This window comes from Pteropus vampyrus, unplaced genomic scaffold, assembly GCF_000151845.1.
Source record: "Pteropus vampyrus isolate Shadow unplaced genomic scaffold, Pvam_2.0 Scaffold61, whole genome shotgun sequence".
Lineage (NCBI taxonomy): Eukaryota > Metazoa > Chordata > Mammalia > Chiroptera > Pteropodidae > Pteropus > Pteropus vampyrus.
The window spans coordinates 6,646,771-6,661,159 of NW_011888842.1; the positions used below are offsets into that span (position 1 = coordinate 6,646,771).

Genomic DNA, 14,389 nt, shown 5'->3' on the forward strand with positions numbered 1-14,389 from the left:
AGTGCTGTGATGGAGGCACCGCAGGGGATTGTGGGAGCATGGAGAGGCAGCTAAGATGATCTCCTTTGGAGGAGTCAGGGAGGCTGCCCCCAAACTGCGTCTGAAAAGATAGGGAAGAGTTAAACGGGAGAAAAAAATGTCAAGATGGGCAACCCCGAGACTGAGGTACAAAGGCTTGGAGGTGTTGAGATGGAGTATCAGCAGGTGGTTCAGTGGCAGAGGGGTACAAGGTTCAGGTGGGACAGGGATGAGATGAAGCTGGAAAGAGAAAGCAAGACCAGGTCATGTGTAGCCACCAGTGCCAGGACAAGGAAGCTTGGAATTTGTCTGGATGGTGATAAATTGTAAAGCTTACTGACCCATGGCCTTTGGCACAGAAGGTTCCCATCGCTTTTCATGGGTCCCATAAAAACAGACTGTATCGATCATATTTTATGCAATGTGTGCTTTAATAGAGGCATCACAGGTTGCCCGCTGAAGATTTAACTATTTTTCTTATTCACCTCTAGGGAAAGATAAATGTCAATGTTTTCTTGGGCTAACTCACCTTTAAATACCTAAAGGTTGCTTCCTCATCCCTGAAGGGTAAGGCACCTGGAGACAAAAAACAAAAAACAAAAAAAAAAACAAAAGAGGCGGTTTGGAGTCCCTAAGGGTGGGTAGGGAGGCAAATTTCGATATGGAGCTCCCGGCAGGCTGGGACTTTGGAGAATGGCTGGGTGAGAAGCCCAGCCCAGGGTCTGGGCTAAAGCACCTCCCGAGACCCCTGGTGCCTGCCCAGGGACTTGGATCTGCAGGGTTATCTGAGGTCAGGGTCAAAACAGCAAGATGGTGTACAAGGGAGAAAGCAAAACTCTAGGTTACTTGCTAGGTGTGGGAGTGAGTGGACCCCCGTGCTGGGGCAGCTTCAGCCTCAGAGTTTGGGGAGCATTCAGGAGAGGAAAGCTCCCTCAGGGAAACATTGTGCTTCTCATTAATCAGATACTGGGGTTCCCAAGACAGTGGTTTTGATTCGCAAGAAAATAGAACCGAAGCGATTGCATTTTCGCTGTGAGTTTTTGAAGACATTCTTACAAATTACAGATGTAAAACAGAACACGTTAGAGTGGACTTAAAGTCGAACATTTCGAAGGACAGTTTACTAGACCTTACGAAACAGATGCTTGGGACAGGACATCCGTGCTGGGGCCAGGGCAGCAGAATCAGGAGCTGGAAAAACTCCTGGCTTATGAGCCAGGTATTACCTCTCTAAGAAATTGTTACCTCTGTTGTCTCACTTTGCAGTTGAGACAATGGAGGCCGAGAGGAGTGTGACTTGCCCAGGATCATTCTATAAGAAAGAGACAGGCTGGGAGTGAAGTCGGGTATCCTCACTCCTCTGGCAAGGCTGTTTGTCCGCCAGCAAAGTGCTTGCAACTGCTGACACTGTGGTGAGAAAAAGAGAAAGAAGAGATGGGAAAAAAAAAAAAAAGAAAAAAGAAGCACAAAAGAATGGGGAGAATTGAAGGGAGGAGCCAAGTGCAAGAGGAGGAAACTGTAGAAGGGAGATCAACTTTTGGCTAAAACCTTAATCCAATCAGCTGTTACAAGAGTGGGTCGTTTATTTTATTTTATTTGCTTGTTTTCTCCAAATTCTAAAAAACGTAATACTTTCCTGGCCCGATTGTGTTTCCACTACGACGTGCAGCACAAGACGCAGCACACACATTTGAAAAGCCCATTGTTCCGCGTTGTGATAATATAGCTCTCTGTACATGCTGCAGTCCTGGGTACAAAGTACTGCCCCCTCCCACCCCACTGGTGACCTGTGGGGACAGCTGAATGCCTTCTGGTCCGCTGAGCCCAGAAGAGTGGGGCTGGGCTTTCAGAAACAGCTGGGCTGATTCATCCAGAACAAAAGCTAGCTCTTCTGCTAAACCCCAGGCAGGCAGGGCGTGGAGGCCAGCGGGCCCCGTGCCCCTGTGCCCCTGTGCCCCTGAGCGGAAGCTTCTTTTTGATCCAGCTCCAATAGTGTCAGTCTCCTGCATGAGAGCCGTTGACAGCTTCCCACTGCCCCATCCCCTCAGTCTGGCATGCTCTCCGCCCCACATTGGAGACAGTGGCTTTGGGGTGAAATCTGGGTTCTCATCCCAGCTCTGCCATTTCTCGGCTCTGCAATGGAGACCAGGGACTTCACCTCTCTGAGCCTCAGTTTCTCCGTCTGTGAACTGGGAGTGAGAATAGTTCAGGCTGAGGAATTCGTCGTCAGATTTGAAGGAAATAACGCTCAGAGCCGGCACTTATGAGTCCTGTAATCCTCATACCCCTTTTGTCCTCTTGCTAATTTTATCTTCCGTGACTCAGCCCATGTCTCCTGCATTCAGGACTTGCTGGCACATTGTCATCTTAAACACATCCGCGCCTTTACCTACAGGGTTCCCATAATGATGCCAGCTACTGTTTACAGAGCCTTTTCTATGCCCCATGCTTTGCAGCAAGCAGTTGACATGGATAATTTCATCTTCCTCACAACTCTTTGAGATGGACACAGTGATCAGGTCAAAAAACCGAGGACAGAGAAGTATCCTCCAAGAGAAGTATCCCGGCTCATCCCCTTCTTTGCAGTGTTCTCGGACCCTGTCTGTGTTCCCCAGCCTCTCATCCCACCCCCACCAAAGCTTCCTCTATCTTCATTCCCATTACACCCTATTGTAAGTATCTGTTTCCTTGGCCACAGGCCCTACAAAGATTGAGGCTGTTGTGAATTCATTTCTGTGTCCTTAGCCCCAAGCATGGGGCTTGCACATAGCTGGTACTTAGAAAAGAAGTAAGTAAATAATAAGTGAGGAAAAGAGAGAAAACGTGAACTTCCTGTGTGGGCACAGTATGAAAGAATACAAAAATAGCACCGACTCAAAGATGTTTTTGGTGCGTGCGTTTATGGAGTTTTATGAATTACTTTTTATTTCTAAAGCAAAGCAGTTTATAATCTTTCTTAAAATAGGTCTACATTTCTCAAACAACTCCAAACACCTTCCTATAAAGAAACAGTGGCTTATTATGAAGCATTACGTGAAGTGTACAGGGAAGGGGCTAACATCAGACCGTAACATTTGTCAAGATGAAATTAAATAATCCCTGATCCTGGACAGAAAGTGTGGCAAAGCCTCTACCTTCCCCTTGACTTTCTTTCACATTGTCTATGGAAAGAACCTGAGCTTTGGAGACAGACCTGGGTTCAAATCCCAGTTTACCACTCACCCAGCTATGGACCCTTACGTTATCTACCTTTTCTGGGCCTGGTTATTTATTTGAAAAATTGAAGATTATATCTAACTTAGATGGTAGTTTTAAGGCTTACTTGAAATTATAAAGTGGCCAGCATATAATAAGTGCCCCCAAAGTGATAGTTATGATTACAATTTTAGTTTTTATTATGATAAGTGCCACTGTCGTAAGGCCAACTGTGTGCAGCTGTGGACCGCAGTGACAGGCCTGGTAGAAGGAGGAAGGACATCTGGGTATTTTTGCAATTTCCTTGATAATCTAACCTGGGAGGCTGGATGGGGAATTTTTTTGCTGGTTAACAGAATCAGTGCCCCTTGCTGAGGCCCATGCTGTCCGACACCTGATTGGTGTTTATGGGGCACAGTTATAGAATCGCGCCTGCTAGGAATCCGACGATGTAGAAATTCATCAACTGTAGGTTTTATGACCGAGCTGACAGTGACTGTATGGAACGCGTACTTCTAAGTTCTCATTAAAATCATGGGACAAACACATTCCTGCCTAGGGATTCGGAAGACATTAGGATTGGCAGCTTAGGAATTCAAAGTGCATTCCTCTCCCGAGTCCTTCTGAAGTGTCCCAACTCACTCCGTCTCATCAAGCTCATGTCTCATATCCCTCGCTTACTGATTAATTCAGTGAGACTTTGCTAAGCATCTGCTCTGTGCCAGGCACAATTTGACACTGGGGATATGTTAGAAAGCCAGCAAACACACTTTCTCCTTCTTCTGAGCTCCCAGTCAGTGAGGAAGATATACAGAAAAACAGGCACTCTCCAGGCAGAGAGCTGAATGGGGAATCCAGGGTGTTGGGTCGTGCTGTGCTGGTAAATGTTAGACAAGAGTATATCGGTGGGGTGGGGGTGGGGGTGGAGTCGGGGAGAAGAGAAGCCCTGATTTCATGGCTGATTTCAGATTACCAGCGTGAAGTCACCGAATGTGGAATTGGGAAGTAATATGCAACTGCACACAATTATATAGTATTTCCACTATAGAGATAGTTAAAATAGCCTGAAGAGCATAGATAATAGCATAGTAAAATAATTAGGAAGGGATCCGTTGTGAGACGTTATTACTTTTATTTTATAACTTATTTAATTATAAGTTTATGTAAGTTAATTGTTATTGAAGGCTGTGTTTAACAACTGGCTGTCAAAATTCCTGGAAGTTTATCAACCAGCTCTTGCTAGCTGCTTCAGGCTGGCTCGAGCACACCACTGAAGGGACCTAGGCTGGAGCCAATAAGACTCCTTCCCTTCTTCCAGGTTTGTCTTCCTCCAACCTCCACACCTTTGTTTATTCTGTGCCCTTAGCAGAAGATGCCATTCCATTCGTCACGTCTATTCTTATTCTTTCCAGAAGACAGCCTAGCAAAGCTGTCTCCTCTGCCTGGCTTCTGCTCCTCTTTTCTCTCCATGCACAGATTATAGTGGGAGCAGCCAGGTTTGTGCAGTGTGCCCAGCCTCTTTGGCTCAAGTGAGCTGGATGAAAGGCAGGCGTCTGACTCAAGTTAGCATGTGGAAAGCTAATGAGATGCTTGTCTGATGTGAGGAAGAACAATAATTAAGATGGGCAGCAGTGAAGGACGGAGAGTACTTTCCGGGTTTCCTTTAGTACTCAGGCCCTTTTTCTGGTCTGACCCCGAGGCCCAGCTGCATCCCTGCCCTCCGGGATAGTCCTGGATGTTCTGAGAGCATCCTCTCAATTAATCCTTGGCACAAAATCCCCGTCTTGTCCTCTGCTTCTGGGAACCTGCTATAAGTCATTCGATGCTCAATGAATACTTATCTTAATAGCATTTTTCTGAAGCTAGCTCCAGGAGAGGCCTGCATCCCAAAAAGCCCGACGGATCTTGAAGTCTTTCCTGGCCAGCCCAGCCTTCTCCTCTCTGAGTTTCTCCACACTCACCTAGCCATTTAACAGGGGTCTCACGGGCTTTCTCTGTGAAAAATGGCCATCTCAAAACAGCAGACTCTGCCTTCAGAGATGACCAGTCCTCACAGGCCTAGTTAATTAGCCAACATTGTTAAGTCCCAAACTCTAATTCTGAATTCTGATAGTCCAGCTTGGTTCTGGTGACCTCTCCTTATGCTGTCAACTGTGTTTGGGGTGGGGCTGTAGGACAAATATGGGTGCCAGGAAGGGCCACCCCTGCAGGTGGGGTGAGGCGTTCTCAGAAGAAGGAGCAGGCACCCCTCAAGTGTGGCCTTTCTTCCTCCAATCCCACCCTCCTGGGAAGGAGGTGGTCTTCTGGCAAAAGGAGACATCAGGATTCTTCTGGGAGAGGAGATCCCTATCAGCAAAAACAAGAAGACGTTTGCTCTGAAGGTGAAGATCCAGGGCGAATAGGCCTTAGTGATACCTAGACCCAAAGGAGAGAGGAATACGAAAAGTTGTCTAGAAGGAAATAAGAATAAGACACCAAGGCAGAGGAGACGTCTAAGCATCCATATAGGACAGACTTGCCCCTGACTGAAAGGTCAGGCCAACACGTATCTTGACCAGCTGTGAAACACACGTGTTGATGTATGTAAATCCAAAAAAGCCTGGCGAATCCACAAGTCTTCCTGGGACTTTGTGCCAAGGATTTGCTTAGCCCTCCAATATAAGTATTGGTTACCACCATCATTGTCATCGTCATTATTTTAAATTATTTTTGGTATTTTTCCAGTACCAAATGGAGCAATCACCGGATATGTGCAAGCCTCTGCTCTCTTGGCCTCAGTCTTCCCATTTCTAAATCGAGGGGTTAGACCAGAAGTTCTCTACTGTTCCCTCCATCCCAGTATGATACGCTCCAGCTCTATGGAGACACAGATTCAGAGGTTTACCTCCCTGTGCCTGAGAGAAATTGCTAGGGTTGGAAATGATATGTTAGATAATTCCAGGGCATGTGTCTGCCGGAGTTTGTAATCAAAGAGCTCAGAGCCAAATCGTCTGCATTTCCGCTTTTCTCCCCACCTACCCCATAGTGGGCCACAGACAGGCTCTGGAAGAAGTAAGGAGTGACAGGGTACGAGCCTCCCTGGCGGGTGGGCACCCTGCTTCAGTTCCGACATAAAGTGGAACTAGGCAGAGTTTCCCAAGTCAGGAAGGGTGACAGAGTATGACATAGGACATTGAGCAAAAGAGAGGAGGCCAAAGACTCAGGCATGTGTGGTGTCACTTGTGTGAATTTAGGAGAGCTACTTAACTCTCTCTATGCCTTGGCTTCCTCATTTGAAAACTGCACATGGTAATGCTTACTTTGTGTGTGTGGCCAGGGTGGGGGTGTGTAGGGATGTGAGGATGAAAGTTGGTAACACTTGGAAAGTCCAGAAGTGTTTAAGAAATAGTTCCCATAATTCCAAGTGTTGTACAAAGATGGAGCAGGAGGAAGAGCGGGCTGGGATTCCCCAGACCCATGGCTTCCCTGTTGCTACTCAATGGAAACACTGAGAAGTGAGTGCTGTGCTCTTGGCTTCTTTGCTTTTCTGACTCTGATCCCCAGCACCTGGCAGTTATTGACTTGGTACATTTTACCTTGTGCTAGAGGGAGATTTACCCAGCTTAACATGGGGCTGCTGCCAGCACCTATGCTGGGAATGGACATCTTGGTCACTTGGTCCAGTCTCCTCTTGTGTGAGTCTCCCCACTTAGAGCCACAGAGGAGCGCAGGAGGCCATGTATACACCAGGTGTGTTGGGAGGCTCTCCTAGGTCTCGCTCCATCATAAATGGCTATTTCTCAAATGCATATGAGATTCTGTTGAGATAAAATATTACCCTTGTTTACAGTGGCCCTGCATTCACCTTGCAATGTGGATTTGCCCAAACACCTAATATCCGCCATCACACCTTTAATAAGAACTTCCATTTGCAGAGAACCCATACTACCTGCCATCGTGCTAAGGGTCTTCGCTCAATGAGTCTTCCCAACAGCCCCACGAAGACACGGTTATGATGTCCATTTTACAGATGAGGAAATTGAGGCTTTGCTATGTTAAGTCACTTGCTTAAAGTTACAGGGCTAGTTAGTACCTGGAAGGGGTTCCAACCCAGGCAGTCTTACTGCAAAGTCCCTGCTTACTGTTTTCACTTAAGGACAGGGATGTTCTTTGGCATTTCTTTGGTTTAATTCAGAATGAAGTTGAGAATCATCCTTTTCTTTTATTACCTTCAGTGGGTCTAGCTGCTTGCTGCTTGTACACCTCCTCTCCTGCTTTTTCCCGAGAAGCCCATTTCACCCGCTTAGGGCTTTGCCTCCTGAACTCCGACCTCTCTGGAGTTGGAATCTGCCTCCGCTGGTCCTAGTGGAACATGGCACTCTACCTACCCAGGTGAGTTCTTCCGCCCCAGCCCAGCCCAGATCCTCCCCTGGGACTCCTCCCCTCCCCGCCCCTCCCCTGCAACTCTTCCCTCCGTGCCCCTGGCCTCAGTTTCCTCGCATATAAAGTAGGGCGCTTGATGGCTTACTTGGGCAAGTAGCGGGGGGCTGGTAAAGTGACACGCAGTGCACTAGAAGAATGCTAGCCTAGAGCCAGCGTCGCGGTTCTCCCAGCAGCCTAGGGGAGGGGCCGACGCTTCCCCCACCCCCACCCCAACACTCCTATCGGGGCCGCCCCTTCCCGCCGCGAGGGCGGCTCCAGCCCGCGCCCTGCCCACCCCGGCCGAGAGACAGCAGCGCTCCAGTCCCGCCGCCCGGAACCAGCTGAGCACAGCTGGAACCAGCAGCCGCTGTCGCCAGCGCCGCAGCAGCAGGTAAGGAGGGGAGAGAGGCGGCCACGATCCCAGGCATCTGGGGATCCGGGCATCTGGGTCTTTCTTCTCCCTCTTCTCCCTGTCCGAGCTCGCCATCGCCTGGAGCTCGGCCCGGCCAAGGGGGCTTCGCTGGACAAGGGCTTGCCTTCTTCACCTAACTCGTCTTCCAGAGGACAGAGGAGGGTTCGATAGGGAGGCTAGCGCAGGAGAGCAGGGCGGCCGGGCCCCCACCTACAGGCCCCGCTGTGCTGCTAGCATCTGAGCTAACCTTGACCCCGCCCCCGCGGCTGCTGGAACTGGGCCCCGGGTTACCCCGCACTCTGGAGTATCTGACCCGGGCTTGCAGGTAGTCGCCCGCCTGCGCTCGGGGCGGTGGCTCTGCTGGCGAGTCTGCTCCACGGATCCTGGACTCCAGGGTAACAGTGCCTTTACCTGTCCGCCCTGGGCGATGAGGAACCTTCCACCTCCTTCCTCTTTCTAGACCCGGCACTCTTAGAAAGTTTTCCTTGTAGTCGCCTGAAATCTGCTTGCTTTTGCTACCTGTAGGTGCTGTCTCCTCAGTCCTGCAGTATTTGACTCACAGGCAAACTTCCTTCAGAGTTGGAGGCAGTGATTGGAATCTGCCTTTCTCCCTGGGTCCCCATCACTTCTGGGGGCTGATCACTCCAGAACCTGATTACAGCAGTGTCCCCCTCATCAGTGCAGGCCGGCTTCTCTGGGCAAGCCTGAATCCTTGGAAGCTGTGGGTGGTCAGGGGACATCTCTTGTAGCTCCTCATTTGCCCAGTCATTTACCCTTTATCTTGCCTCACACCTTCCTCAGAGCAGAGAGGGGAATCTTTAAAACACCCGGAACTCTAAAGAGCTGGAGGCTGTGCTGGGAGTGAACATGGGCTTTGTGGAAGGCAGAGCCTCTGAGGAGGTGCCTCCTGCTTTTGTTAGTCCTCAGGGGGCTTTTCAAAGACTTGATCCTGCCTGTCCTGTTCTCCCAGGACCAGATTCCTGACCAGGGCACCCATGACTTTTTGCTGCACTGCACTTTATAGTGACCATAGCTTGCTGCAGTCTGACCCTAGTCCCATGGCACAGCTGAAGGAACTTAATGGTCCTGAGAGTTTGTGATGGGATGATAGTCCCACAATGAGGAGGGGGCAGGGCTGGGACTCAGATCCAGTTGGCCCTTAGCTGACTCTTTCTAGCTGGTGGGACTTTAGACTCTTTGAGTGTTCCATTCACTAAGGGACTGAGCACCCACACACGTACACACACACTTGGGGATACTGGTGTTTCTTGGGGAGGTTAGAGGAAGAGGCTTGGAACAGAAGAGGAAGGATAGGAGGGGGACAGTGGGCATCCAGCTCCCTTGAAACTCCTTCATTTTCCTTTCTGGGGCCTCGCTATTTATAAATGCCAGGGAAATGGTAAACAGCCGGGGGAGCTTAGGTTGGCACTGGAGTGAGTTATACAGCAGCAAAGGAGGTTTCCGTGTGAATCAGAGAAAAGAACTCCAGAATTTTCCATAGTCTTTTTTTTTTTTTTTTTAATGGACTAATATGAACTTGGGAAACCAGGCAGCTCCCAGGAGGTGGGGGGCTGTGGGGTTTTCTTCTATGGCATTTCCTTCCTCCTTGCTTCCTTGACTCAGCACACTTTGGGGCCAATGCCTTGTTCTGTGAGGGCCCAAGGGCCCTTGAAGAGTGCAAAGCCCCGTCCTTAAGATACATCCCATCTATAGTGATCGACACAATCATTTGATACCGAGAGTTACTTCAGCCTATGAGAGGGGTGACTAAGTCTGTCTCGGTGAGCCAGGCCTCGAAATGAGTAATAGTTTCCCAAGAAATAAGGGGATTGAGGGAAAAGACATTCTAAGAAACAGGAACAGCTTATGCAAAGGCACTGAGGTTTTCTGAGCAATCCACATGGCTAGAATGGAGGATGGAGGAAGTTGAGGCTGTAAGTAAAGATGGAATTAGATTGTAAACTAAAGGTTTGGGCTTCATTTTAAAGGCAATGAGGAGTTGAGAAAGGATTTTGGCCAGAGCAATGATACCTCTCAACCTGGTGGCTGATGTAGGGGATACATTAGAAGGGGCTAAACTGGAGGCAAGGGGACCCCAAGGAAGCTACTGTGTGGTCAAGTGAAAGAGCATGCAGGTGTGAACCAGAGCAGTGGCCCTGGAATGGATCAGAGAGGCGGATTCTGGAAGTCCAGCTGAAGATCTCAGAACCTGCTATAAATTTCATCTAAAAGCAGATAACTGCTAGATAAAGCTGCTAACTTATTTTGAGTTTTGCTGTTATTTTCTTCTTTTTTATTATTTTCAAAGCAAAAGATGTTGTAAAGATTCAAGCATAGAGAAAAGTATAGAGTGAACTTCATCCCTCCAAACTCTTTTTTTCCCCAGAGGTAGCCACTGTTAACAGCTGTGTGCAAACTTGTGCCAAACTGTTACAAACAAGGACTGATGATCAGACACCTTCCTATTTCTTGGTCTCCCAGTACCAGTAGGTCACTTCCCCCTACTCCGTGTGGGTAGTTTGGGGCTTTCATGAGAAATTATCAAGTCATAGAGATGGTTTCTGTATGTCTGTACTCCTGAGCTCAGGCATTGGTCTCCAGTTTTCAAGAAAACTTTGCAGCCTAAATCTACAATCTCTGAGGGTGTGTATTTGCTTATTTGAGACTGTGGGACTGAGAGAAATTAGAAGCACTGACTTGCGAGTGGAACTGTAGCCTTAGTTCTTCTGAGTGACCCTGGGCAAGTCCTGGCTTTCTCTCTGGGCCTCAGTTTCCTCATCTGTAAAACGGGGGGCTGTTGGTCTGCATGCTAATCATAAAAAGCCACCTTTTAGTATACCAAGCACTGGAACAGCAATTACTTCATCGATTCCTCACAACCGTTTTTCTGAGGTCAGTACTATTATTATCCCCTTTTACAGATGAGGTCACTGAGGCTGGGAGAGGCTAAATAACACGCCTCGGGTTGTGAGGGCATTAGACGGTGATGCCAGGGTTCCTCATGTCTAACTATAGAGCTGTAGCTCTTAATCGCTACACACAGTCTCCTGAAGGTTCCATCCAGTGCTGACATGAGAACTGATGGAGGGATTTTGCTGTGGCTGTGACAATGGAGGTGAGTCAGGGGGGCATGGCTTGGGGAGCTCAGTCCTGCAGCAGAGAGGCCTGGAGGGGCCTCCCAAGGCTGTTTGTAAATTCATACTTTTCTATACTATCAACAGGACTCCAGAGGGTAGGTCAGTTTTCCCTTCATTTCAGAGAACACAAGACTTGCCCAAAGTCACTTAGCGGGTTGAGGGTGCAGCCAGGACCAACCTCCCTGCTCCTGTCACCATTTGAGCCCATGTTCTGGAAAGCTTTTGGGGGAAGCCAGGAAAAGTGGACACCTCCCTGCCCCACGGTTATTCTCCAAGAAAATGCCAGCACAAGCAGGAAAAAGCAGGCCCCAGGAGTTATGCATTGTGGAGGGAAAGAAAGAGACCAGTATTTAGGCAGCTGAAGGTTGTTAAGTAAAAATATCTCCTCCCTTTCAACTGAGTGAGTGTGTGTCATATTTCAGCCTGATGTGGTTTGTGTTTGGAGACCGCAGGCAGGCTTGGTTCCTGCTGCTCTCCATCTTCCCCTCCCCTCCCTACCCTGCCATATGCCTGGGACCACATCAGCAATTTAAGGGCAGGGCAGAGAAAAGTGGTGGGCATGGTGGGCACTGCGGGGCAGTAGAAGGCCTGGGCTTGAGTCCTGCTTGTGCCACTGACAAAGTACTGGATGACTTGTACTAACGTGTGCCTTTTTCTGGGCCCCAATGTCCACCCTATACTAGATGGGTAATGTCAGGCTTTCCCAGTTCTGCTGGACATGAATCAGAGGGCTTGGTGCTCAGCGCAGGAACGTAGGACCTGCATGTCTGCAAGTACAAAGTGAGCCCGTAGGAGTCATCCGTGCTGAAGTTACTATTGCCAGTGCCAGCTGGAGATTCAGCTATTGTTCATGAGTTTGGTCTTTATGGACTGAATTGGTTGCCTCATTTTGCAGATGAGGAAGTTGAGGCCTAGGATTCATTTATGTATTCTATTCTCTGTTCTACAAGCAATAAGGATCATGGCCACTGTGTGTGGCATGCTTACTGTGTGTGTTCACCTCGTGTCTTCATTGTCTTGTTTAATCTTTCAACAGCCCTGTGAGAGGGGATAATGACCCAGTTTTACAGATGAGGAAACTGAGGCTTGGCCTAGAGAAATGAAATAACTTACTTTCTCCCCTTCGAGTCTCACAGTAGTTCTGAGGTTGTCATGATGGACCCCATTTTATACAAGAGGAAATTGAGGCCTGGGGATATGAGCTCTCTTGCCCAGGGGTAGCCAGGACCCACATGTCCAATTAGGTTCCTTCCCAGTACCCCCCTCCCACTCCTTCCTGGTGCTTTGCTTTTTCTGCCTCAGAAGGAGCCTCTGCACCTCTTGCATGCAATGCTCGGACTGAGGGATAATGGTTTTCTTCCTGGGCTGTAAAGCATTCTTGAAATTTGCTCTTCCCAAGGGGACTCCAGAAATGATTTGAACCATGGCTCAAAGGAAGGGAACTCTCAGGGAACTCCAAGGAAGGCGCCACACCAGTGGGAGCGGACGCATTGATTCTGCTGACCGGTTAAGCAAATAGCCTTATTACTTTCCAACCTCAAGGATAACATCTGGGTCCGGCTTATTTGCCAAGCAAAGGATATATATACAGCATATGTGAGCCTTCAGGGTGGGGCTTGGGCCTTCATTTCCTTTCTATAATGACCTCGGCTGGGCTGGGCCCTTCATGGATACTCAGTAAATACTAGTTAATTTTGGGGGACTGGCAAAGTGCTAGGTGGGATACCTGTGGGATATGGGGTACTTTTTTTTATTCTCCTCCAAAGACTTTTTTTTCCTTTTTTTAATTATAATAAATGTTTATGATAGGAAATTTAGAAAATGAAAAAGTATGAAAAAGAACTGTCCACAATTCTGCCAACCAGAGATAATCGCTGCTAACATTTGAGTGCATTTCCTTCCTGATATTTTCAGCATTTTTTTTTTTTTTTACCCTCACATAATTGTGGTCATACCACATTATAATTTTCTATTCTGACTTTTTGTTTTTTTCATCGTTATAAAATATTTTCTCATATTATTCAGAACTCTAAATTTAATTCTTAAAAGAGTTTTGGGAGTATACTATACCTAAGTAGATAAATGCATATTTATTGCTATTTTAAATCTTTCATTCCAGTAGTCTGGGGGATTAAAGAAGTAAGATAATGCATTTTATTTGTAAAAAAATTTTACTTTTTAATGAAAATGATATGTGCCCATCTGATTTTTTATCACTCTGTATTATTTTATCTGTGGTGTGATATGCCATGGTTCACTTAACTGATCCTCTATCGTTTGCCATTTATGAACTCTGTTTATAAATATTTATAAATTCAATGTTTATAAACAATGCAGCAACGAACATCTTAGTATATAAATTATTCTTCTTTTATTTCTCAGGAGGGAGCCCGAAACTTGGAGTTTATGTGTCGAAAATGACATATTTGACACCTTTTGCTACATTTGGCCAAATTGCTACCCAAAAAGGTTGCAGCAGTTCTTGTTCCCACCAGCCATGCGTGAGGGTGGTGGCCTTCTTCAGGCAGCAGTGGGAGCAGGTTATCAAAAGTCCAGCTGTCCTATTAAAAGGCTCAGGGGGCATTTCCCCCAAACATTGTACTTCATACATTCATTTAGCAAATACATCTGCGCAGTTCAGCATCAGTAGAGGATCAGGGTAAGATCCCAGGCTTGAAGAGGTAGAGAGAAGCCGCTTCTTATTCTAGTTTCCGTTTTGCACTTGCCATAAGCCCTCGAGCGTAAGCCAGGTCACTGCTCTGCCTCCACACTTAGGTCAGAGGGGCTTGACTTTGTGTTCGTAGCTGAGGGATTTTGGTGTGACTGTGGTGACTCTCAGCTGAAGGCCCCTCTCCTGACTGCCTTCACCTCACAACAGTTTCCAGACAACGTTTACAGTTGGACCTTGGGAACCGCCTGGCCCCACCCCCTTACTCCATGCCCAGGGATACTCATACCTAGAGAGAGCAAGTGAATTTCCTAAAGTGCACAGCAAGGCCTCCAGATGCTACTCCACCACGTGTGAGGCTTCGAAAGTACTCATCTAAATCAAAATGATTTTAGTTATTATTAAACCTAAGGCCTGGGAGATTAAGATTAAGGAACTTGGCCATGGTCAGACTCCTAGTTTGTTCTGATAGTGTAGTCTTGGGATAGTCATTTCCCTTTCTAATTAGTTTTCCCCCACTGCAAAATGGGGAATGGCACCTTCTCTGGTCTTCCCAGG

The 14,389-nt window shown here is 47.7% G+C and overlaps 1 protein-coding gene across 1 annotated transcript in view; it reads left to right on the top strand.

Annotated features, from left to right (window-relative positions):
• Positions 1-11,092: 11,092 nt before the first annotated feature.
• The window catches only part of GSN (gelsolin), a 48,505-nt gene continuing 45,208 nt past the window's right edge, over positions 11,093-14,389 (top strand). The window contains exon 1 of the mRNA XM_023531047.1: positions 11,093-11,141. Coding sequence (XP_023386815.1) covers positions 11,108-11,141 — 34 coding nt within the window. The 5' untranslated portion in view covers positions 11,093-11,107. The remainder of the gene's footprint in view (positions 11,142-14,389) is intronic.